Source organism: Diplotaxodon limnothrissa, linkage group LG6, assembly GCF_057381915.1.
Source record: "Diplotaxodon limnothrissa isolate DT_005_m linkage group LG6, D_limnothrissa_male_GT1.1, whole genome shotgun sequence".
NCBI lineage: Eukaryota > Metazoa > Chordata > Actinopteri > Cichliformes > Cichlidae > Diplotaxodon > Diplotaxodon limnothrissa.
In genome coordinates, this window is record NC_140601.1 from 13,454,931 (window position 1) to 13,467,429 (window position 12,499).

Here is a 12,499-nt window from a genome sequence, read left to right on the forward strand (position 1 = left end):
AACACTGAAGTGAAAAATAGAGTATCCAGTCAGGCTTCTTTAAACAATGATTTTTAAAAAAAGGATCAGAAATGTACATTTTGTAAACACATTCCAGTTTTTGGAAAAGCAATTTTGAAATCTGGCGCAGGCCTATTTCACAATAAAGGTCTGTGCACACATTCCTGTTTAAAAAAAAAAAAATAAAAGAAAAAGAAAGTTGTTAAGCTGTTGTTTGACGAGCTCGACATACAGTCTTTTCTCAGCAAGTACAGGAAGAAAAAAACAAAACAAAACATTTTTTTCTCTATTTTATCTCCCAGTAGAAATGTCTCTTCCTTTACCTCCACAGCACGCAGAGGCTCGGCTGAAACCTTTTCTCGTTTTCCTCAAGTGAAGAAAGTGCCGATTTCGCTCTCTGCTCAGAGAAACGGAGGGCTGAGGCTCAGGTTAAAGGTTCGGGTTGTCTTTAGATTCCAGTTTTTTTGAGAGGACACAAAGAACCTTATCAAACTTCTCATATCGCTCCTTCCTCTCTGCTCTTGCGCCCAGCTGACCCCAGAACAGCCGCAGGGCGAACTCTGTGCGGAAAGCCTCGAGCAGTTCGGGGATCGGCTCCCAGCCTCCTGTTGGAACAGTGCGTTGGACACTTAGTCAGATCAGATACCACCAAGATACAAGTTTCACAATGTACACAGTTTTTGAGCATAATGCTTTTTACTTTTCCACTTCCTGTCTCAGCCAGTGTTTATTTTATATTACAATGGGCTCGGTGCAAAAGCTACTCAGATGAACCAATTATCTGTAGCCTGTGGGAGCAATCCACTTCATTTCCATATTTCACAAAACACTCTCTCGACTTACTTAATAAAGCTGAAGGAAATTGATGCACAGTGAATATTCTGCTCACCATATCACCAGGTTGCCAGTTTTGGCTTCAACATTTTCTCGACTTGAATTTCAGCTCAGTAACACAGCTGCCTCCCAGCATCTTTACACAAGCTGTATTTGCCTTAAACGTTTTACTGAATATTATTTCCCCCCTCATTTGGACTCACGTGCACTGACATTTTTGTTTCCTTAATAACACTAATGATAATGTTGTACTGTATTGTGTGGATGAACGTGCATACCTGAGAGCAGAGCGTGTGCGTGCTCCTGATAATCATGGGCATGCAACGCAGCGCTGCGAGCAGATTGGAGGACATCATAGAGTAGCTGACAGCCTCTTTCACTGTCCTCTACTGGGTCCTCACCCTCCATTAGCATCAGCAGTGGAACCAGATGTGGCAAGGCTATGGGGCCCTGGACCACAGAGCCTGCAAACAAAAGCACTGCACCCATTAATCTCACAGGGGTAATGCAAAGATTTTACACATCAGTGTTTGCTTACACATTTCAGGGAATACTACATCAACTGCATATTCATAAGAGCTTAACATATATAATTAAAGCCTGACTGATGTATCAGCCAATATTAGATATTTGCCAATATTTGTATTAGCTGGCAACTGAAAATTTAGTAAAGGGGAAAAAAAAGGAAAGCGATTGACCATGCTATTCATGTTGATGTTGCATAGTTTGTCTGTGAGACGGCATTCTGCAACTTGATGTTTTTGGGACACCACAAACAGCCAGCTGATGCAAGGAGAACTGTGCAGATTGTAAATGACTAATTCACAAATTGTTGCGACAATAAAGGAAAAACTGCATTGTCACATTATCTAAGAAAGGACTGATAAATGATTACATATGTCAAATTTTAGTGAAAGTTATGTTTTGTGTGTTTGCCAAAATACATCAAATCGCCAAATATTAGTATTGGTCTTGATTGTGATTGTTGATTTGATTGTGCTCTATATGTAATTTCACTAGTTGGGACCACATTGTCATTTAGGTTTGACAGCTTGTCCAGTAGATGATGGCAGACGGCTTGACCATGAATTGAGGCTGCGGTTTAGGGAAGGCCGGGCAGATCCTCATGTAGTAATGAGGAGTGGCTGCATTGAGAAAGGGAGGGAGAGTGAGTGGGGCCTGAAAATGAGAATGCACAGCTTTCACACAGGGTCATAGACAGAGAACAGGTCTAGGCCAGGTTGAAGAATACGCTCATTAGAAATGTACAAATTCTGTTTTTGCCTTACATACTGTATTTCCGTGCATGTTTGCACAGGTTTCAATAAATTGCTGCACCTATTTCCCCATTTTACAAGCCAAATCTAAAGAAATGAAGGGTGCTCGAGACTTTTGCACAGTACTGTATCTTTGTAACGCCTGATCAAACCACAAGAAACAAATATTTCTAACCGCGCTGAACAAAAGTAACTTGCATAGACGATGTAAACACAGCCACTCACCATCTCCCTCATTCAGCGACTTCATGAACGGTTTGAGATTCTTCTCAAATAAAACTGCGCTCTCTGTGTACTCCCTCCTCAGCTCTTTCCATGTCGCCTCCAGTCGCGTTATCTGCACATTTGTATGTAAACAAATATTCAATATATGCAAGAAAACTTGAACCGCATTTTACTTTGAATAATTTTACATCCAGCAATCACAGTCCTCTGTCATAAATACTCCACCTGAGGCATCTCCAGAGCCTTCATCACAGCTGAGAAAGAGTACAAGTTGTGGGTGTGCTCTTTCAGGGCCTTAGCCAATAAGATTACTTTGTGTAAAACAGATGCTCTCTGTTCCACCCTCCCTGTGCAGCCCAGGATATCCACTGCGACTCCCAGTGCTATTAGATGATGCCTAAAAAATTCACATTGAGTGGATTAGAGGCGTCTGAGTGGACAGAAGATTGAATGCAGTAACTGGTAAGGGACATTTTTCATTTCTGAACACTGGCTTTCACCCAACCAGAGTCCAAGCAAATACAGTTGAGGTGAAACGAATTTTGTGGTACCCAGAGAATTAAAAAAAAAAGATGTGCAAAAAACCCCAAACAAAGAAACAAACAAATAAAAACTGATCCTTTTACAGTTTCTGTGTACAGCCACGAGATAAACCAACACCTCCAAGGATGACTGACAAAGTGTAACATTGGATTGATTTTTAAAATAGTGTGCAGGCTGCGTGTACCTCTCTAATAAATCCTGTCTTAACTGGTGTCCATGTGGCAGAGTGACAAGCTCCAGCCCTGAGCCAACTCCCATTAGCCTCTTCTGCTCATCGGTCACCCCGATGATGCGTGCAACCTGCACAATGAGCGATAAATGGCCAGTCAGATTCCTGATCCAAGAATTTCAACAGCTCATGTGTACATAAAGTGTTTATCAAACTACTCAAGATTAGAAACTACTGTTAAATTCAACACAGCTAAAGTTTTAAATGAGAAAAGAGTAAAAACCAGGGACACCTGGCAGTCAATGCTGAGCATGTGCAAAGCCATGGTTTTAGGGTCTGATCGGGTAAAGAGCTCTTTCAGCGTCACCAGGACGCTGTTCTCCAGAGGTCGGTTATTCTCAGGTAGGAGCAGCGACTTAAACTGATCCAACTGAAAACACGACTGTGACTCCATCTGTAATGAAGGCAGAAGAATATCATATACACACATGATACACATCATGCACATTAGTGTGCAGTTCTATATAACTGCACACTAATGTGCATGGATTGAATTTATTGTGAATATGAAGTTAAGACGGCAGAGTCAGGCTTTACAAACTGGCAAATACAATATGATTCTGACACCTGGTGGCAAAAAGGTAGTAAGTCAGTAATTAAAACTGCAGTAGAGAAACAACAGGAAATATGCATGCAATAGTGCAAAAAAAGTGTCACCTTTAATAACAGTCAAGGTCAATGTTGACATGATCTTAGGAACAATGGAAAACTTCCTCTTACGTCTGGGGTGGGGATCTCCAGGCCTCAAGGGCCGGTGTCCTGCAGGTTTTAGATGTGTCCTTGATCCAACACAGCTGATTCAAATGGCTAAATTTCCCCCTCAACATGTCTTCAAGTTCTCCAGAGGCCTGGTAATGAACTAATCATTTGATTCAGGCGTGTTGACCCAGGGTGCGATCTAAAACCTGCAGGACACCGGCCCTCGAGGCCTGGAGTTCCCTATTACTTTTAACTGGCAAGACTGGTACAGATACAGTTTCTGACACTGTCAGCTCTGTGTAGCTGACCAAACACTGATGTGGAAGTTGGAGCTGCTGTGCCTGTAGACGTATGCAACTATATCTAAGGTAAAGCAGATTTGATAGCACTGTGATGGATTACACAACTCCAACAATTTAAAGAGTACTCTTTTCATAAATCATAATCAAATAATTGGAAATCAACAGCCTCCCAGGGGAGCATAAAATAGATTTATGTACAGATAAGAACTTAATAGTTCCAGAAGCCTCAGAACCAATGGGAAATGTGAAAACTACAAACTGGAAGGTAATTATTATGTATACAAACATGTGGTCGTTCAAAGCACCAGTCCTCCACTTCCTTCTCTGCCTTTTTCTGGAACTGTTTGTCAAACAGCAGCTGTGAGGAGGCTTTTCTTTTCTCAGCCTCCAAAAAGCCAAAGGAAGTCTCTGTGAGGCGGGCACGGCTCTGCCACTTTTCTTCCGCACGCAGCTGATCCACATGACCTTTCCGCCGGCTCTGTGGCACCTAAACAGAACAAGAGGAGGGCTTAAGTCTCCACGGAGGATTTAGTTGTAGCTTGAAAGGCCTTCCTCATTTCTGCAAACATAAACAGTTACAACAGAAAGATGACATCAGCTGTGAAATTTTTTTCTTTTACCCGGATGACCAGCTCATTGTAGAAAGAAGAAGGGTCTTCATCCTGGTCTCTGGGTGGGGGAGGTACAGTATTGGAGAAAACAGTAGAAACCCTGAGAGGCTTAGGAGGAGCTCTGGGGTGTAGCTGCCCATCTGAACCTCTTAAAGTTGCACCACCACCTGCATCAGAGAGAGGGAAGCATGAGCTTTGTTTGTTAGATAAAGAAGTTCTCCATGCGCGTGGCTCTCCACGTTACCTGGATGGGAAGGTCGTGCGTGTCGTGGCTGTGGGCTCAGAAGGGGCTCGCTGCCTGTCCGAAACACTGGGGAGATTTGGGCAGGGCTAGTGTCCTCAGACTGAAGGTTCTGTGGAACACCTGTATGAAGAAGGTGATAGAGCACTGAAGATGGAGCGTGGATGAGTCTCCAAGCATGACAGTGACCCAAAACATATCCAAGGCAACAAAGAAGTGGCTAAAGAAGAAGCACATTAAGGCCATGGAGTGATGGAGGGGCTGAAGCTTCGAGTTGGCCTAAAGGATTTAGAGTGTTTCTGTACAGAGGAGGGGGTCAAGATCCCTCCTGAGGTGTGTCCAAATGTATGGTGACCAACTACATGGAACCTCTTACCTTTGAGCTTGCCACCAAATACTAAGTCATGTCGGGGATCAAATACTTATTTCACTTAACGTAAATTCATCAAATCAATTCATAACTTTTATATAATGTGTTCTTTCTGGATTTGTGGATAAAATCCCCCTCTCTCCATAAAACTACCATAAATACGAGAGACTGTTCATTTCTTTGGAAGCGAGCACACTTACAGCTTCAGCAGGGGATTAAATAATCATTTCCCCACCACTGTATGTGTATAATGATCTTTGAAACCCTTATCACAATCCAACACAGAAAAACAAAAACATATCAAATGTTTAAATTCCAAAAAAGAATTTAAACATATTCCTTTTTTCTGAGGGGGTCAGAACTGGTTTGGCAGCACGAGTGGTACATCAAGCAGCTGACATTAATGTTGCTGTTCTGCAAATACGCTGCATGTTTGCAATACTGTACCAGTTCGTAGGTTGCTGTCAGACTGTGCAGTCTGAAGTGAAGGCCTCCGTCCCACGTTCTCCAAGTTAGCAGGATGACTTCCACTTCTGCCACACATCAAACAACGCTCAGTAACTTTGCTTTAAATCTCAGTTCTGTGTATGAATGTGCACCACACCAATTACGTTCTCGCACCTCAGCAGCGGATTGGCAACTTCCAGTGTGTCGGCATGTGTGGAGCTGAGGCTGCGTCTTTTGCCGTGCTCGGTCTGTTTTTCTCCACCTGCAACTTTATTACAGCTGCTTTTGGACGTGGCCTGTCGCTCGGTGATGACACGCAGAGGAAGGGTCCGTGTGATTGGGTGAAAGATGACAGCGCCCGAACCCTGGGAGATGGGCCGGCGCCCGCCCACGTGGAAACGAACGAGAGCGGGAACGCTGTCAAAGCGATCCTCCTCAAACTGGAACAGCTCCCGAGAGTAGCCCTGTCACACAGATGGAGGCGCAGTCACACACACAAACTTACACACAACGTGTCAAGCAAAGGCAGTAAAGACGTATTGTTAACAACAACAAAAAATGGCTAGTGTAGCTTGCAGCTGTGGTGACCCAGAATCATTACTGTTACTTTTAAGTTGGTATTGATTAAAAAATAATAATAATAATTACAATTTATATGTGTATATATATACAAACATCACACAAGATCTCAAACTTCTTTAGCAGCATTAATATTTTTATCAATTATTTTTAATTTATATTTGTTTTTTCTATTGATCTACGGCCAGACATATGGTATGTGCTGTGTGTGTTGTTTGAGACATGGATTGTTGTCAGGTTAGCATGAGCACACGTAGCACAGACACACCTTTTTTGGTCGGAGGACCACTCGTATGACTTTAAAGTGCATGGGGCTGTTCTTCCAAAAGCAGGTCAAAACATAGTCGCCCGCGGAGGAGCTCGATTCTCGGACCAGAAAGTCCCCATCCCTCTCCAGCAGAGACTCGGCAGCCTGGAGAAGAGTCAGCAGGTTAGCTTTGACAGCCAGACAATTACCACGCACACTCTCATGTCTGTGTGATAGATACAATGAGTTGCCAGTCAGCTAAAGATAAGTGTTTTAGATGTTCAAGAATGATGTATGATTACTGTAAAGGATATTTATGGTGAGCTATGCTGTTAAACTTAGCCTTCATTTACTTATTCACCTGTTTTTAAACAGGAAGTGGCACTTGAATGAAAACTGGCAATAAGTCTGTATACTGAAGAAAACGTCAATGCTACCTTTATCCAAATGTAATAACAGTAGCAGCTACACTCATTATATCCTGTTTGCTTGTTTGATCTGCAAAATCCAAAAACTGCGAGAACAAGAAACAACTTCCTTGAGGTTTCACTGAATGCCTGACAACCCCAGATGAAGTCACAACTGCAGGAAGTTGGTTTTTTGTGTCTATTTCTGCACTGTCTGTTTACAGTCTTCATGCTAGGCTGACACACAATAACGAGCTACTAGGTGTAACTTGATATTTATTTTGTACAAACATGAAAGTCTAACTTTTCACAGTACAGCAAATAACCATATTTCCAGAGGGGAAGTAAATCTGTTGCTTAAACGTGTGGATCTGATGTGCACCTCTCGGTTCAGCGGTCCGTGGTACCACGCGTGGCTCCTTGGGTCGTCAGTGCTAAGCTTCAGCTCTTCTTCCAGCTCCTTCTTCAGTGAGTCCATCTCTTTTCGACCTCCAAACACCTACAGCACAAAACACAGCAGCCCCCGCAGAGGCCAGAGATACACTGCTGATTTCGTGCTCATATTCTGCATGAACGAGGATTTAAAGGGAAATTTATAGAATGAAAAAGAAAACAGCCAGAAAGGCCATTTGCTTAAGCTCTTACCTTCAGCTGGCTGAAGTATGCAGCGACACTTCTCCTCTTGCTGAAAAACAAGAAGTGATTCGGAGTTACTCGTCTGAACCCCAGAGAGCCACAGATGATGGTGCCATGTTTTTCCTCTGAACAAAAGCAGCACGAGGATGGAAGGTCCAAGGTCTGGGTGTGCGATTAACACCAGAAAATCTGAACAACTTTTAACAGCCTGCCTTCATTTTCTTCCTTCCTTCCTCCCCAAGCTTCCACCTTCCTGCCTCTGTATACACAAGGCTTGCAGATGAAGAGGTCAGACAACTTATAACAGGGCTGGAAAAAGATACCTCCCACAGATTATATTAACTATTCCATAAAAGGTCCATCTGTGTCACTGGAACAAATGATCTGTTTAGGGATTGCTTGTGCACAAACAGTGATGGAAGGTGATTTGAGCCTGGACATCACCACTATCAACATCTAAACAAAACCCGCCACATTTTTTATGGTTTTCTTTGGTTTATGCAGAGAAGTATATTCTGATTACAAAAACAAATTTAGGATCCTCAAATCATACGAGTGCAATTGTTCTGATGAGTCCTGTTTTGTGTCTTTTAATTGTTTGTTCAGTTTACTGTTAAATTAACCTCATCAAACGGAGTCTTTATTTTCAGATCTATACCTTTGCAAAAACCTTTGCAAACAAGTCATAATTTTATATCCCCAAATCACCAAAAATGTTCTTTTCAGACATATAATCTAAAAAACTAGAATATGCATATTTTTAAATGACAACTAAGTCTTTAACACGAGAGTTATTCAACGGTTGTTAAAAAAAAGTCCACCAACCTTCCAGAAAAAAAAATCATATGACCTCCATGACCTCAGAGTCCTCAGTGCCGCTCATCCTACCTGCTTTCACTAGCAATGAAGCCTGACAGCAGCTTTCTCTTCCATGTTTGTCCTCACTGAATTCAAGAGCAGGCGTCCACCAGACTGACAGCAGCCCTTGAAAACTTGCTCCCTGAACAATTTTGTAACATCAGAAATCTTCATCCTGTATGCCTTTTAAATATTCCACTCAGGAGTTTTCTTCTTATTAACTAATCCACCTGTCATTTGATCTATAAATTTTACAAAATGGCAAAATAATAATAATAGTAATCACACTTTCCTAAAGCCAAAAATCCAACTTCCACATAACACAAAGCAAAACAGCAAATCCCCCAAACTGAGAAGCTGCAAAGATCTAAAAACAATTAATTAACTGGGTATGAAGCTCAATCCAAAACACAGGCCAGAGAAATAGCCTTTAATTGTGCTAAGAGGTAGTTTCAGTCTGTGTCTAAACCCTGTGGCAGTGGATAAGTACACTTTAAAAAGAAAGAAAGAAAGGAAACACTTAAATCTCCCACATGTTTGCACTGAGGAGGAGACGCTCTGTATCTCATTGCACATCTGGATGGTGACAATAAAAGCATTCTGTTCTCTATTGTAAGTCACACATCAGCGTTTGATGAAGGAAATACTCAAACTGAAAATCTTTACTGACATACACTGAGTAATTCAAAGAGAACAAAATGATGTCACAGTGGTCAGTTGGGACGATTAATCATTAACCCCTTGAAGGTTGGAACCACAATCAAACCAAAAATCTGAGATAAAAACTGAAACCACAGGCTGACACACTACAGGGAGTGCAGAATTATTAGGCAAATGAGTATTTTGTCCACATCATCCTCTTCGTGCATGTTGTCTTACTCCAAGCTGTATAGGCTCAAAAGCCTACTACCAATTAAGCATATTAGGTGATGTGCATCTCTGTAATGAGAAGGGGTGTGGTCTAATGACATCAACACCCTATATCAGGTGTGCATAATTATTAGGCAACGTCCTTTCTTTTGGCAAAATGGGTCAAAAGAAGGACTTGACAGGCTCAGAAAAGTCAAAAATAGTGAGATATCTTGCAGAGGGATGCAGCAGTCTCAAAATTGCAAAGCTTCTGAAGCGTGATCATCGAACAATCAAGCGTTTCATTCAAAATAGTCAACAGGGTCGCAAGAAGCGTGTGGAAAAACCAAGGCACAAAATAACTGCCCATGAACTGAGAAAAGTCAAGCGTGCAGCTGCCAAGATGCCACTTGCCACCAGTTTGGCCATATTTCAGAGCTGCAACATCACTGGAGTGCCCAAAAGCACAAGGTGTGCAATACTCAGAGACATGGCCAAGGTAAGAAAGGCTGAAAGACGACCACCACTGAACAAGACACACAAGCTGAAACGTCAAGACTGGGCCAAGAAATATCTCAAGACTGGTTTTTCTAAGGTTTTATGGACTGATGAAATGAGAGTGAGTCTTGATGGGCCAGATGGATGGGCCCGTGGCTGGATTGGTAAAGGGCAGAGAGCTCCAGTCCGACTCAGACGCCAGCAAGGTGGAGGTGGAGTACTGGTTTGGGCTGGTATCATCAAAGATGAGCTTGTGGGGCCTTTTCGGGTTGAGGATGGAGTCAAGCTCAACTCCCAGTCCTACTGCCAGTTTCTGGAAGACACCTTCTTCAAGCAGTGGTACAGGAAGAAGTCTGCATCCTTCAAGAAAAACATGATTTCCATGCAGGACAATGCTCCATCACACGCGTCCAAGTACTCCACAGCGTGGCTGGCAAGAAAGGGTATAAAAGAAGAAAAACTAATGACATGGCCACCTTGTTCACCTGATCTGAACCCCATTGAGAACCTGTGGTCCATCATCAAATGTGAAATTTACAAGGAGGGAAAACAGTACACCTCTCTGAACAGTGTCTGGGAGGCTGTGGTTGCTGCTGCACGCAATGTTGATGGTGAACAGATCAAAACACTGACAGAATCCATGGATGGCAGGCTTTTGAGTGTCCTTGCAAAGAAAGGTGGCTATATTGGTCGCTGATTTGTTTTTGTTTTGTTTTTGAATGTCAGAAATGTATATTTGTGAATGTGGAGATGTTATATTGATTTCACTGGTAAAAATAAATAATTGAAATGGGTATATATATTTGTTTTTTGTTAAGTTGCCTAATAATTATGCACAGTAATAGTCACCTGCACACACAGATATCCCCCTAAAATAGCTAAAACTAAGAACAAACTAAAAACTACTTCCAAAAACATTCAGCTTTGATATTAATGAGTTTTTTGGGTTCATTGAGAACATGGTTGTTGTTCAATAATAACATTATTCCTCAAAAATACAACTTGCCTAATAATTCTGCACTCCCTGTATTGTCGTAATGTGTCACGGTAGTGTGTATTGGCTGTGCAAACCCACAACAACCTCGGTGTGTGGGTCTATTCGGTGGAGTCACCGATACATGACATCCCAGAGGCTTTCAAATGGATTCAGGTCAGGGAAGCATCAGAACCGTAACACCATCACAGCCTTCGTACAGGTAGCAGGTTTAGTGTAATATACGAGTTATGTTGAGGGGTGTCCCATGTTGATAATAAAAACAACAACAGCAACAATAATAATAATAATGGACATTTTGAACAGAGTGAAGGAGGTTTCTTCCTGTTATAAGGGAGTTTTTCCTTTCCACTGTCGCCAAGTGCTTGTTCATAGGGGGTCGTTTACTTGCTGGGGTTTTCTCTTTGTTATTGCAAGGTCCTTACCTCACAATATAAAGTGCTTTGAGATGACTGCTATTGCGATTTGGCGCTATATAAATAAAACCGGGGGGTAAAAAACTAAAATTGAAGGACATCCGAATAAATCACAGTTGTAAGATTTTCTGTGTGGTTCTTAGTTCAACATCCGGTCTGAGGGGCGTTGGTCTGGGCAGAAACACCTGTACAACGCGCTGGACAGCCAGCTATTGAGAAATGTAACCTGACACCACATATTTCTATGTTTGATACAATTTTATTAAAGTTCTCTGGAAATTTGGCACACCAGAGGAGACAGCTGCCATTATATCCTCTAACAGCTCTTGTTGTCAACCTGAACATTCTTCGACAGCGTCTAAACTTGCCAGTGCCTTAAAATTGTGCAACAGGTCGTTAGTTCGCTGGCAGAGGTACAGGTAACAACAACCCAAAAGTAACCACTCTCGACTTTTTGGTTCTAGCTTTACCACTTCGTGTGCTGAGTTCTGAGTACTGCATGTTCAGAAAATGTCCAGAAAGCCTTGCACAATCCGCAATAAAAGGTAAATTAACTGTTGAGAAAACACCCGTCTTAACCTCCAACATCTCGCGTTAGTTAAAGTTGTTCGTTGTTTAAAAAAAACGGCACTGACGGCGGTCAGCGGTCCGTCCTACCTGTCAGCCCGACTCACAGCTCACTCTCCGCGGACATGTTTTACTGTTTGCGGTCCGAGTTCACACCAACAAACAACAGCTGGGAAGTTTAACGTTGTGTCCGTCTGTGCTGCGGTCCCTCCCAGCTCCCCCCTCCTCTCTTCTCCCTCCTGCCTGAGTCGTGCTCAGTACGAGTTCCCACAAGTTGCCCTCAGCTCTCCTCCTCCCCGCCCCTGGCCCCGGTGCTGAAACGCCGCTATCTGTCTGGCATTCCTCGGATACCGACGCAAGGTGAGCTGACACAGCAGCACCTGGGACGACAGGAAGGTGGGGAGCTGTATGGGGGTATATCCTACATGTGGAGCTGGTTTAGATGTCAACTTGGCCAACATTTTATTTTATCACACAAACTGAAGGTCGGTATTGGGCAAAACACGGTCAAGGGCGAGCATAGGATTTAAAAACAAAAGAAGCAGTTGAAGGCTGGGGGGTTACCATGAATAGAAATTTAAAAAAAAATTAAAGTAGAAAATAGATATTATTATTATTATTATTATTATTATTATTATTATTATTAGAAGAAGAAGAAGAAGAAGAAGAA

The 12,499-nt window shown here is 42.4% G+C and overlaps 1 protein-coding gene across 4 annotated transcripts; it reads right to left on the bottom strand.

Moving 5' to 3' along the window:
• Positions 1-158: 158 nt before the first annotated feature.
• Positions 159-12,027, bottom strand: sh2d3a (SH2 domain containing 3A). 4 transcript variants are annotated; one of them, XM_085356817.1, is made up of 15 exons: positions 11,920-12,027; positions 7,657-7,696; positions 7,394-7,510; positions 6,626-6,769; positions 5,953-6,242; positions 5,779-5,864; positions 4,965-5,084; positions 4,730-4,887; positions 4,396-4,596; positions 3,341-3,502; positions 3,064-3,179; positions 2,562-2,733; positions 2,337-2,448; positions 1,113-1,298; positions 159-605 (listed from the first exon to the last, which is right to left on the bottom strand). In XM_085356817.1, the coding sequence occupies exons 3-15, from the start codon at positions 7,487-7,489 to the stop codon at positions 430-432; spliced, it is 2,019 nt and encodes a 672-aa protein (XP_085212943.1). In that variant the 5' UTR covers positions 7,490-7,510; positions 7,657-7,696; positions 11,920-12,027; the 3' UTR covers positions 159-429. The 4 variants fall into 4 exon arrangements, with proteins under 4 accessions (XP_085212943.1, XP_085212941.1, XP_085212944.1 ...); XM_085356815.1 differs by having other exon boundaries at positions 1,113-1,313; XM_085356818.1 differs by lacking the exons at positions 159-605; positions 1,113-1,298 and adding an exon at positions 1,333-1,979.
• Between the last annotated feature and the right edge of the window lie 472 nt (positions 12,028-12,499).

Coding starts and splice junctions, on each gene's coding strand:
- sh2d3a (XM_085356815.1), bottom strand. CDS start 7,489: ATGGACTCACTGAAGAAGGAGCTGGAAGAAGAGCTGAAGCTTAGCACT. Junction 6,243..6,625: donor TGGTCCTCCGACCAAAAAAG/GTGTGTCTGTGC, acceptor TCTGTGTGACAG/GGCTACTCTCGGGAGCTGTT. Junction 1,314..2,336: donor GTCGCTGAATGAGGGAGATG/GTGAGTGGCTGT, acceptor TAATGGGTGCAG/TGCTTTTGTTTGCAGGCTCT.